The sequence below is a fragment of the Hipposideros armiger genome, unplaced genomic scaffold (genome assembly GCF_001890085.2).
Source record: "Hipposideros armiger isolate ML-2016 unplaced genomic scaffold, ASM189008v1 scaffold_179, whole genome shotgun sequence".
Taxonomy (NCBI): Eukaryota; Metazoa; Chordata; class Mammalia; order Chiroptera; family Hipposideridae; genus Hipposideros; species Hipposideros armiger.
In genome coordinates, this window is record NW_017731529.1 from 686,176 (window position 1) to 699,687 (window position 13,512).

The window sequence follows — 13,512 nt, forward strand, 5'->3', positions numbered from 1 at the left end:
TGTGTATGCACCAAACAACAGAGATGAAAAATACATGAAGCAAAACTGACAGACTTGAAAGGAGAAACAGACAAATCCACAATGGTAGGTTGGAGACTTCAACATCCCTCTCTCAACAACTGATAGAAACTATACAGCACAGATACAGAAGACGTCAACAACACCATCAATCAACAGACTCAAACAACATTTAAAAAACACTCCACCCAACACATTTTTTTTCAAATGCCTACATAACATAGACCAAGATTGAATATATCCTGGGCCATAAAGCAAGCCTCAACAAACTTGAACTGAAATCATATAGTTTGTTTCTTCCACAATGGATACAAATGAGAAATCAATGAAAGATAACAGGAAAACCTCCAAACACTTGGGAACAAAACTCACTTAAATAATCCAATGGACAAAGAGAAAATCTCAAGGAAAATAAGAAAATGCATTAAATTTAATTAAACTGAAATATATGACAATTGGTGCAACACAGCTAAAGCAGTGCTGAGAGGGAAATTTATAGCACTAAATGCTTACAAAAGAATAGAAGAAAAGTCTCAAATTCATAATCTAAGCTTCCATCTCAAGAGCCTAGGGGTAAAAAGCTAAATAAAGCCAAAGCCAATAAAATAACATAATGAAGATGAGGAATTAATAAAATTGAAAAAGAGGGGAAAAAAGAAGACAGAAATTATCAATATCAGGAATAAAACAGGAGATATCACTACAGACCCTGCAGACATCAAAAGGATAAATAAATACTATGAACAATTCTACAAACATAAATTTGACAACTTAGGCAATATAAATCCCCTTCTCAAAAAACATAAATTGTCACAACTCATCTAATATAAAGAAGATAATTTTAATAAAATAGTCTGTCAGTTGTTTCCAAATTGATATAGTACATGTTTAATGCAATTCCTATCAAAATTTCAGCAAGAATTTTTGTAGATCTAGACATTATTCTAAATTTTATATGAAAAAAAGGAATTGGAACAGCTAAAAAAATTTTGAAAAAGACGAAAGTAGGGAGAATTAATCCTAGACATGTTATATAGTTACATTAATCAAGGCTGTGTGGCTTTAGTAGAGGGATAGACATAGATCAACAGAACAGAATAGAGAACCCAGAAACAAACCCACACAAATATGACCAAATGATTTTTGGCAAAGTATAAAAAAGCAGTTCGATGGAGGAAAGATAGCCTTTCAACAAACAGTGTTGGGACATTTGTCATTCTAAACCAAATAATAAACCTTGACCTAAGTCTCACATTTAACATACAAAAATCAACTCAAAATGGATCATGGACCTAAACGTAAAATGTAAGACTATAAAACCTTTAGAAAAAAACATAGGAGATCCTCTTTGGGGTCTGAAAATAAGCAAATAGTTCTTTTTTTTTTTTAGCTGAGCCATCCTGCCACCTGTTTGGCAACTCAGCGGCAGCTCAGCTCAGGCCAGGAATCAAACCTGCGACCCTGCTCAGAGCTTGCACTCTTGAGTGAGCTCTTAACCAATTGAGCCACTCGGCTGGCGCAAATAGTTCTTGATACCAAATAAACTTGACACCAAAAGCAGTCTATAAAAAGAAAAATTGATAAACTGGACTTCATCAAAATTAAAAACTATTACTCTGTGAAAGACCTATTAAGAGGATGAAAGGATAAGTTACATACTGGGAGAAAATATTTGCAAACCAGATATCCCAACAAAGGACTAATATCTAGAATATACTAAGGACTCAACATTCAACAGTAGTGAAATGACTAACATCATTAGACATTAGGGAAATGTAAATTAAAACCACACTGAAATATAACTACATAACTATCAGAATGCTAAAATAAAAATAAAAGTGACAGTGCCACATGCTGGTGAGGATGCAGAGAAAGTGGGTCACTCATACATTTCTGCTAGGGATGTAAAATAGTATAGCCACCCTGGAGACCAGTTTGGCAGTTTATTAAAAAGTTAAACATGCAACCACCATAAAACTCAGCAATTGTATTCTTGGGTATTTATCTCATAGACATGAAGTTTTATGTTCACCCAAATCCTATTAATAGAAGTTTTATTTGTAATAGCCCTAAACTGGAAACAACTCAGATGTCCTTCAATGGGTGAATGATTAAACAAACTGTGGTATACCAATGCCATATTACTCAACAATAAAAAAGAACAGACTTGATATATGCAACAGCTTGAGTGAATCTTCAGAGAATTATAGTTAGTGAAAACAGCCAATCTGAAAAGGTTACATACTGCATGATTTCAGCTATAAAACAGTTTTGAAATTATAACATTATAGAAATAGAGAGCAAATTTTTGGTTGCCAAAAATTAAGGTAGTAGTAAGGTCAAGAGGGAGGTGGGTGTGGCTTTAAAAGGGCAATATTAGTGATCCTTGCTGTGATACAGATACTCTGTTTCTCAACTTTACCAATGTCAACATCCTGGTTGTGATAATGTATTACAATTTTGGAAGATGTCCCCATTGGGGCAAACTGGGTAAAGGATATAACAGTACTCTCTGTATTATCTCTTACAGCTGCATGTGAATCTACAATTACCTCAGAATAACAAGTTTAGATAAAAATTAACTGGCCATATATGTATGGGCCTATTCTTTCCACTGATCTATCTTTATATCAACACTACACTATCTTGATTACTTGTAGTTTTACAGTAATTCCTGAATTTAGATTGTATTAGTCCTCCAACTTTATTATTCATCTTCAAAGTATTTTTGCTACTCTAGGTTCTTTACATTTGAACAAGAACTTTAGAATTGGCTTGTCAATTTCCAAAACAGCCTGCTGGAATTCTGACGGTGAGTAGTTTAAATCTATAAATCAAGTTGAGGAGAACTGACATCTTAAAAAATTGAATCTTCTATTCCATGAATATGGTATATCTTTTGATTCATAGATTACTTTAATTGCCTTCAGCAATGTTTTGTTTGTTTTAGTCTTGAACATCTTTTGACATATTTATCACTAAGGATTTCCTATTTTTAATCCTACTATAAAATATAGTTTAAAAATTTTAATTTCTGATTGTTCATTGCCAGCATACAAAAATACAATTGATATTTTTTGCCTATTAATTATCTTGTATTCTACAACTTTGCTAAACTCAGTTATTAGTTCTATAAGTTTTTTTTCTTTTTGTCTTTCTTTCCCTTTTTTTCTTTTTTTTTTTTTNCTCTGTGGCATTTGACTTCTTCACTTACTTTCATTTGATATAATATGAAAGGATTATAAAATTTTAGGTGTTTATTCTTATCTGATGATCTGAAAACGAGTTTAACCTTTTAGTATTTCTCTCATCCCATGTCTACACCCATATTGAAATAAGTTTCATTTTGCTTCTCTGTGACGCCTACCATATGGCATTTTGTAGTTCACAAAGTATTTTCACACACAGCATCACATTTTATCCCTAAAAACCCCACTGCAAGGACAGGCCGTTTATACACAGGATGGGAAAGAAATGGTTCAACGCCAGGTCTGCAGTCTCTCCTCTCTTGGAGGGGAGAGGATGTCCGGGGAAGGAAATCTCTTTGCAGACATGCTAGTGACAGAACTCCTGGAAAGAAAGGAATGGGTCTGCTAGCCAGAGGATCATTTCTGTGTGTGTGTGTGTGTGTGCGTGTGTGTGTGTGTGATGGTGGGGGGGACTGAAATAACACAAATTTATTTTCTCACAGTTCTGAAAGCTAGAGGTCCATGATCAAGCTGTTGGCAAGAGAGTCCTTATTTACAGGCTGCTTATAGCAAGATGTACCTGGTTTGTCTAAGATTATTTATGGTAAGTAATCCTGGAATCTGTGGGTTTACAGGGCATGGCTCCCTGGAAAATGTAACTATCTGGACATAAAATGGAGATGTTTCGTGATTAAAATAAGTTTCTTTTGTGTATGTAAAGTAGAAACCTCACATGTGAATCCTGGCCAGAGTGGGAAGTAGAGAGGAAATATGGGGCACTTGCACTGTGGTGCCAGGACTCGTGCTGCTCTGCCTATGCCTCATGGTCGCTGGTGTACTGACACTGTTAGTAAAGCCTGATGCTGGCTACGATCTCTGATTTGAGTGAGTGTGATTTCACAATCCAACCCTCTGCGTTACCCCACAAAGAAACTGAGGCTCAGAGTAGTTACGTGACTTACTGAGAGTCACATGCTAAAAAATGGCCAAATAGGGCTAGAAACCAAGTCTTAAATTGGAGTCTTTGTACCATGTGACACGTCCTAGTGTGATAAAAAAATAACAAAACCTGGGTTATGGATTCAGAAGCAGACTTGCCTCCCAGATCTACAACTGATCGGCTGTTGGATCTGGAGCAAATTACTTACAATGGCCTAAGCCTATTTCCTTATCTATGCAGTACCTTCTACACAAAATAGAAAAGGTATCCTAATGAAAAATCCAATAGAGCAATAGATAAACATGGCACAATAGAGCAGACCATTTCGAAACATTTTTAAAGGATGGAGGGAAAAATACTTATTACTTACTTTGTTCTTGTAATGCCTGCAATTTATTCAATTCCTCATTCTCTTCATCACTCTCTTCACTGCTTGTGCTGCTGACATCCAAAACTATGTCCCTTTTGGGGTCTACTCGGAGAAAATTTCGGCATTCAAAAGTTAGGTGGCCAGCTAGGTAAAACGAAAAAATGCGAATGACAAAACAATAGGTACATTACATATTGTTTCTTTTGTTGTCTGATGGTAATCAACAAGTTACAATTTTAATGATATAATGTTTAGTTTTAACTTTTATTCAGTGGGTGGTAGTTTGCTTTCCCTGAATGCAGTGCTCAGAAACTGAGAGCTTTCCCCTTTCTTCATCAAAGCATTTTTGTCAGGGTATTGAATTACTGTATTTTCCCTNAAGTTGGCACCATCACTGCGCTCTTCCCGGATGAGGCAGACCAGTTACCGGCCTCTGGACGGCTGCTCACTGCAGCTGCTGGCCGCTCACGCTGGGTGCTGGCTACACACGGTAGCCTGTGGCAACCCACTGCAGCCTATGCCATCGCTGGCGACTCACGGCAGCCCAGCTCCAGGTTGAGCTGTTGTTCAACATCTTAGCTGTAGAGGGCAGTGTCACTGGCCCTCAATGTGGGATCCGAACCGGGGCCCTCTGGCGTCCCAAGCCAGCTCTTAACCAACGCGCCACTCGGCCAGCCCCAAATAGACAGTTTTGACTTTTTCTTTGCATCTGGATGACTTTGATTGCTTTTTCTTGCCTTATTGCATGGCTAGAATCTCTACTACAATGTTGTATAGAAGTGGTAGGAATAAACATCTTTGTTTTGTTCCTTATGCTATAAAATATTCAGTCTTTTATTGTTAAGTAGGACATAATCTTTCAGTTTCTTTTTTATAGACATCCTTTAACATATTGATGAAGTTCCTTTCTTTTCATAGTCTGCTGAGAATTTTTATCAGAAATGGACAAGAGACTGCCTCAAATAATTTCTCAAAATACTGTAATTATTACATAGCTGCTCTTTTTTAATGTTAAAATGGTGAATTACATTGACTGATTTTTGAATATGAAACGAATCTTATAATCCTGGGATAAACTAGTTGGTCATAATACTGTATTATCATTTTTACATATTGTTGGATTTGATTTGCTAAACTTTTAATTGCTTAAAATTCTCTTTGTGTCTGTATTTATAAAGTCTACTTTTCTTGTAGTGTCTTTATCTGGTTTTCTTATCAGGGTAATGCTGGTCTTATAAATTGAATTGGAATGTATTCCCACTTTAATTTTTAAAAGATTTTATTTAGAAATGGTATTATGGCCTTTTGAGCATTTTGAGCCTTGCTCTGCTCAAGGCCCGCTCCAAACTCCTTGGAGTGCACTTTTCCTCCTAATAATGGCTCCCTGGCGCTGGCCCTGGCCCTTGGCCGTCTTGAGCCTTTTGAGCTTCCTTTGCTTGGCTAGCTCCAAACTCTCTGGGGCGTACTTCCTTTTCTAATAATGGCCCTTGAGCCATTCTCTACTGCTCAGGCCCACCTCTGCTTCTTTGAAATGTATTTTTACTTTTAGTAAACTCCTTTTCTGCAACTTAAAAAAAAAAAAAGACATGGTATCATTTCACCTTTAAATGTTTGGTAGAATTCATGAAAGAAGCCATTCAGCTTTGGAGATTTCTTTGCTGAAAGTTTTAAAACTTTAATATTGGGTCGTCAGAAAGGTCATGATGCATGTTTGCAACAGATGGCACTAGTTCATTTTTGGAAGTACTAGAGTCTTTTGCATCTATATTATTGCTATGTCATTGGACAGCTGACAGTTCTAGCTTCATTCTAGAAAAAAATTGTGCGATTTGGTTGAGTTTTGGAGATTTTACAACAAGCTGAAGATGGAAGACCAAAATGTGCATTTTTTACATATTTTACTGTTTTATTTCCATGAAGGGAAGAACACGCATCAAGCTTGTGAAAAGTTGCATAAAGTTTATCGCGACAATGCTCTACAAGAACATCAGTGCCAATGACGGTTCATGAAATTCCGTGCTAGTGATTTTGATCTCAACGATGCTCCTCCGTCAGGGAGGCCCACCGAGGTTGATGATGACAAAATAAAGGCATTGATAGAGTCAAACCCATGTTACATGACACAAGAGATTGCAGAAACATTGAACATCCATCATTCAAGCATTCGCAACCACCTGAAGAAGCTGGGATATGTAAGCAAGCTCGATATTTGGGTTCCGTATAAACTCAAAGAAGTTCACTTGACAGCATGTATAAACATCTGCAATATGCTCATTAAACATGGGGAAAAGGATCCTTTTTTGAAGCAATTGATAACTGGTGATGAGAAGTGGATTGTTTGCAACAATGTGGTGCACAAACGGTCTTGGTCCTGACGTGATGATTCGCCTCAAATGACATGGAAAGCAGACATTCATCAGAGGAAGGTAATGCTCTGTGTGGTGGGATGGATTTTAAAGGTGTCGTGTTTTTTGAGCTCCTACCAAGAAACCAAACAATCAATTCGAATGTGTACTGTTGGCAATTTGACAGTTTGAATGAATCCATCATCCAGAAACGTCCAGAGTTTGTTAATTGTGAAGGAGTTATATTCCATTGCGACAACACGAGACCATACACAAGTTTGATCACCCGTCAAAAATTACTGGAGCTTGGATGGGATGTGTTGCCACACCTACCATACTCGCCTGACCTTGCACTGTCAGAATTCCACTTGTTTACTTTCTTCAAAACTCCTGGGATGCTCTGGGGCTGGAGGAGGCGTGTCCCAGGGCAGCCAGGCACCAGTCAGGAGGAGGAGGACGTGGTGGCGGCAGATGAGATGGAGGAGGAGAGTGAGGAGGCGAGACCCACTACCAGTCAGTTAGGCCTCAAGCGGAAGTCAGGCACAGGAGGGCCTCACGAAAAAAAGCCCCTGGGGAAGCGCGCCAAAGACAGTTCAGAGTCCGTTTACGAGGCCCTATTCATCAAGGGGGAAGACAGTGCTGTGCAGATCCGCGCACTAGGGGAGGCGTGGAACTTGCAGAGTCTACTTACGCCAGTCAGGTTACTCTGCTAGCATGTTCAGTGGTGCTTGGAGGGAAGCAACCATGAATACTATAGAGATGCAGATGCCTGACGAGAACATTGATCCTGATGCACTTCACAAGGCTTTAGGCTCCCTGTACCAAGACTCCGTGTTCATCCCACCCAGCCGAGTCCTCTCCATCCTGGCCACCGCCAGCATGCTGCAGCTGGACAAGCTAATTCAGCAGTGTGGGAAAGTCATGAAGGAGACTGTTAGTGCCCAGACCGTGTGCAGCTACTACTACTCTGCTGAGAGCTACAGCCTCCTAAACATCAGGACCATGTGCTTCCAGGGGCTGCTGGACAACCTGATGACCCAGCCTAATGAGCAGCTATTGCGAGACGTGAGCCTGGATCTCATGAAAGAGCTCAGCGCATCTTCAGAGCTCCTCGTGATGTAGGTGGAGATGGACGTGTACACCAAGCTGAAAAAGTGGATGTTCCTGCAACTGCAGCCCCCATGGAGGGGTTCCCGCAGAGCCTTATTGCCAGACACCAACTCGTGGTTTGACAGGTCCAAGCAGGAGTCGGGGGGCACCCCTTTCCTGGAGACTCAGCAGGGCAGAGCCTTCGTGCCAGTGTTCCAGCAGCTGCGTCTGGCCTACATACTCTGCGACCTGTCGTCAGCACGCACCATTGACCACGATGCAGTGATCCCTGCTGAATGGCTCACCCCAGTGTATAGAGAGCAGTGGCTTGCCCTCCTCCGGGTTGAGCAAATCAGGGACCTCGGGTCCATTAACATCAATGTGTCTGCCCTCCATAGGAACAGCATGCGCTGCGGGGACCAGCTCTGCAGGGCTGAGATGTGCAGCTGGCGTTGGACTGGCTTCCACTTTGGCTGGGACCTGGTGGTGTCCTACACCAACCGGCGCATCATTTTCCGGCGCGGCGTGGTGAACAAATGCGGCGGTCCCATGGTCAGCCTACTCTGGCAGAGAAAGATTGCATTCCGCCTGCGCTTGGCTTCCTTGTACAGGGCTGGAAATGCCGTTTTCAGGAAGGACACAGAATACCAGATCCTTTCCCTGAAAAATGAGCAAGAGCTAGTGGTAGTGGACCTGGAGAACCAAATGTGGTCTTCCCCATGTATGTGGCCTGTAACTTCCTGTGCCTCTGCAGAGAGGAGCACGGCCCACAGTGAGGACTAGTGCAAAAGCTCAGAGAGCTGAGCCGCTCTTCCCGGGGCACAGGGGTGGCCAGCTTTCTCCAGATGCCGGCTCCCTCCATGGGATCAAGTGGCTTGCCCATCTCTGATGACCAGCTGTCAGAGGCTTTGTTGAACTGTAGTTCGTAACACCTGAGACTATTTACTGGCGCTGACGAAGAGGACACATTTGAAGCCCCCAAACTCATCCGTGCTGTTAATCTCCAGAACTCATCCGTGCTGTTAATGTGGCAACCTGTCCTCCTGGTTTAACATACATCGACCCCCACATTATTTCTGTGAAGACCAAGACCAACTGACTTTAGAGAGAAAACGTGAGCCTACCTACTCTACTACTCTTAGTGAAATTCTTTTCCTTTAGTTTTATTAAGTAGAATGTTAATTGACTACTTTGACTTTTCTTTCACTTGGTGGGTTTAGAGCAGCCCTGCCTCACTCATCACTCCCAGCACAACTGGTTCTATTCTGATTGCTCTCCCTTCCCCATTTCTTGCCACTGTCTGTTGTACTTGGTTTCCATGGCCTCTCACTATGTGATCACACCCAGAGTACAATGATGGTCTTTTTGTTGGTTGTTCTTTAATCTAAGAGTACCTTGATGTTAGTTAGACTTTCCTATTACTTCCCTAGCATTTTCACCCCAGAAAGACATTTCCAACTGCCACCATCCCATTCCCTCCCAAATACCCTACCTGTTTGCATTTCATTGAGTGGCTGTTGTGCTTAAAGGTCAATGCCTTGAAAACTCTGTTTAAGAATCCATACAAATAATAAATACATGCTTCAAAAGAGTGTAAAAAATAATAGAAGGTGAACAAATAAATTTTAAAAGTTAAAAAAACAAACAAAAAACTCCTTGCATGGTATAATGTTCAATTCAGATGAGGCTGTAACTCAGCACCTTGTTCAGTTTTTCACAAATAAAGACAGGTCGTTCTATGAATGAGGAATTATGAAGCGCACTGAAAGATGGCAACAGGTTATTGAACAAAATGGGCAATATATCATTGATTGATCTTTGTTCTTTATATAAATAATGACCTTTGAAAAACATAGACAAAATATGTCATGACTTTTCCGACAACCCAATAGATGTAGTCCACTCAGTTTACCCCTTTTTTTTTAAAGTTTGGTGGTTTGTATCATTCAAGTAATTTGTCCATTTCATCTACATTGCCCAATTTATTGGCATGATGCTGTTCATAATATTCCCTTATTTTACTATCTGTATAATCTGTAGTATTGCCACTTCTCTCATTTCTGATATTGGTAATTTATGACTTTTTTAAACCTAATCAGTTTGGATAGCAATTTTTTAATTTTATAAATCTTCTCAAAGAACCAGCTTTTGGTTTCACTGATTTTTCTCTATTATTATCCTATTTTCCATTTTCTTGATTTTATCTCTGATCTATATTGCTTCATTTCTTCTGCCTGCTTTAGATTTCATTTGCTCTTCCTCCTTTTCTAGTCTGTTACCATAGAGGCTTAAATCATAAATTTGAGACATTTCTTCTTCTCTAATATAGGCATTTAGTGCTGTAAATTTGCCTCTAAGTACTGCTTCAGGGGCATCCCATAATGTTATGCTGTATCTTTATTTTCATTCAGTTCAAAATACTTTGTAATTTCCTTTATCCCAATGAGTTATTTAGAAGTGTATCAAATTACAAATATTTCGGAATTTTCCAGGAAGCTGTTTTTAATTTCTAATTTAATTTCCTGTGGCTAGAGAATATGCTTTGCATAACTTGAATCCTTTAAAATTTATTGAGGTTTGTTTTATAGCATAGAATAAGGCCCATCTTGGTAGATGTTCCGTGTGCACTTAAAAAAAATGTTTATTCTGCTATTGTTATGTGACGTGTTCTATAAATGTTAAATAGGTCAAGTTGCTTGATAGTGTTATTTAAGTCTTCTATATCCTTTCTGATTTACTGTCTACTTGTTTCATCAATTATTGAGAGATGTATGTTGAAATCTCTGACTATAATTGTGGATTTGTTTATCCACAAAAATTTTCCCTGGTAGTTCTATCAGGGCTCTCTTCATATATTTTGAATTTTGTTATTAAGTGTATAAACTCTTAGTATTTTTATGTCCTCTTGATTAACTGACCCTTTTTTCATTACAAAAAAACCTTCTTTATCCCTAGTAATATCCTTTGTTTTGAAATCTACTTGATCTCACATTAATCACTTTAGCTTTCTCTTTAGTAGCTGTCTTTTTGTAGATACAGTAAGTTTAGAATAACTATTGTAAACGTGTCCGAAAAAAAAGTTATGAGAAACTAAGCAAATAACAGTAGCTATTGGAACGCTTTTCTCTTCCATTTGGGAATGATGGATAAGGAGTCCACTGATTAAATAGAGAAATTAGTTCTAATAAGAACAAAATAATCCTGGAATTCAAGAAATGTTTTGCCTAGCTACCTCCCTTAAGAACTAGCAGTACTGACAATAATAGGATATGAGAATTCAAGCACTGAAAACAAAAATATATTTTAGATAATTCAGTGTTTCTATACTACAACTAATAAAACTATTCCACCTCTATTCATTGAGGTTCCTTCTGAGACAGAGTGTTGAAATGTACAAGGCATACAGAAAAAAGAATTTCAGTTTCTGCAAAATAATAATTCCTTGGAAAATAATACAACCAACCTTTGGAAAACAAAACAGAAGGCCAAAGGTCCTTATGCACTTCAGTACTCCAATTTTGTAAGGATCAACAAGAGTGGTGGTCTCTGTTCCTCTCCTCTCCCCACAAAAGGGCAAAAAAAGAAACTGGATTTGATTTTTTTTTTTTCCTGGCCACTTGAGCACATCTACAGCAGCCATTAGATTTCATCTGGGACCTGCAGCTTGGCTTTGGGATTGATTATCTTGTGGATCTCATCCTGACAAATCTCTTGCTGCCTCCCCTTTGCTCTCTCCTCTGGTTCTCAATCTCAAGAAATTCAAATCAGTCGTCCTTTTTAGCTCCCGTGGAACTGTTTTGTACGTGCTTCTTTACTAGTCTGCCTTAGTGCACCCACCAGCTTTGCGCATCCCTCTCTCTCTCTCTCTCTCCCTCTCTCTCTTTCTCACACACACACACACACACACACACACACACACAATTTTAACTTGGTTTTTCTTTTTCGGTAAATAATGTACATACTGTCAATTTATTAAAAGAAATATGCTTGATATGCTAGCATAACTGCTCTAGCTTCTCGTGTACCACAACTCTATGTGCTTCAGATTTAGTCCTATGAACAGAAGTAGAAGACATTTATCACACTTTTTACCAAAGGGAATTACCATTGTTGTACTTGGGTGTAAAATTTGTTTTCCCCCTTGCCCCAACTTTTTTATTTTTTATTTTTTTGGTAAATATAGCTTGGTTCTTATTTAAGGGGGGAAAAAAAAGAGTGATGGTTTCTTATGTAACATACAGGAGTCCGCGATTAGGATCCAATGCCTACACACAGCTTTGGACAAGATGGAAGACCCGTCCTAGCAGCACCAGTAGGCTCAACTACTAGATCTTTGTTTGCATATCTGTCACCAGGTTTGTAGCTATGCCAGTCTCTCCTAAATACTTGACTAGGCAGTTCCAAACCTAGACCCATTAATCTAGTTTCTCATTCCCTCTTGTGTCTTCCAATCAATTAGCTAGTAAATATCTTTTGTAGCTATCTTATTAAAAGTACGTTTTGAGCCAAATATAGGCTTTATTCCAATTATCCTGTGAATTCATTTAAGCCCTATATTTATAAAGCTTGAAACTACCATTGTAAGTCATTCATTTAAATCTGATGCCAGCAGTGACTAAAGGGAAGGACACAGACGATTATGGCAACATGCAAATACCTAATTTGGGCATCTTCTCCTATGCAGTTTTCAGTGTCAACCATCTTTAAATAAAATCAAGTATAAATTTTATATAAAACTCTCTTAAACAAATAAAACCAAACCAAAAAACCAAACTAAGCCGAAACCCGATCCCCTTTCCCCTGCCTCCCAACAATTTGTCAAAATTCAACATTTCTTTTATAGACTAAACTAAAAGAATATTATAAATTATTAAGGGGTGAAGTATGAGAGGACTATCTCCTTACATCAGGCAAATTACTGGTTAATATTAAATATCACTAGGTAAAATAGAGCATGGAAAAAATCCATATGCTTGAATTTCTTGGGTCCTTTGTGAGTGAAACATTTTTACCTTGACTTTATACATACTGTAATGTAAGTAGACCTTCAGATATTTGCTACTACCACTTACAATTCCAAATTTTCTTCAGCAAGTTGAAGACGCACCATAAAACTTGAACAAGCTTCCTGAAGTACTGTAGTGCCACTGGGCAGTAAGCATGTTCACACACACACACACACACACACACACGGAGTCAGTAAGAACTTAGGATCCTTGCTATGCACTGATTGTTTGATCTTTCCCTGTTCATAGCATGAGTGATATCTTTTTCTAAGGAGGCATGAGTCCTGGGTTGATAAGAGGATAATGCTTGTTCCTGTCCATGTCGAGTCCTGCTCTCACCTTTTCTAATTTTCATAAAAAACTGATGTTAGTCATTTAGACTTCTTTGTTTCTAATGAAAGATATTACATCTTTAAGTGAAAGATATAAGGATATTAAATGCATTGGAAAATATTCAATATAATAGAAGCAAATATATACAGAGGCAAAATAGAAAACAGAACCTATACAAAAATAAGTTTTGAGTTAGTTTTTTTTTATGATATTTCTCTCTCTT

General features: G+C 38.6%; 1 protein-coding gene across 1 annotated transcript in view; it reads right to left on the bottom strand.

The window, feature by feature from the left end:
- The window catches only part of SREK1IP1 (SREK1 interacting protein 1), a 42,304-nt gene that overhangs the window by 5,141 nt on the left and 23,651 nt on the right, over positions 1-13,512 (bottom strand). Inside the window, exon 3 of the mRNA XM_019652458.1 lies at positions 4,517-4,660. Within this exon, the coding sequence (XP_019508003.1) occupies positions 4,517-4,660 (144 nt within the window). The remainder of the gene's footprint in view (positions 1-4,516; positions 4,661-13,512) is intronic.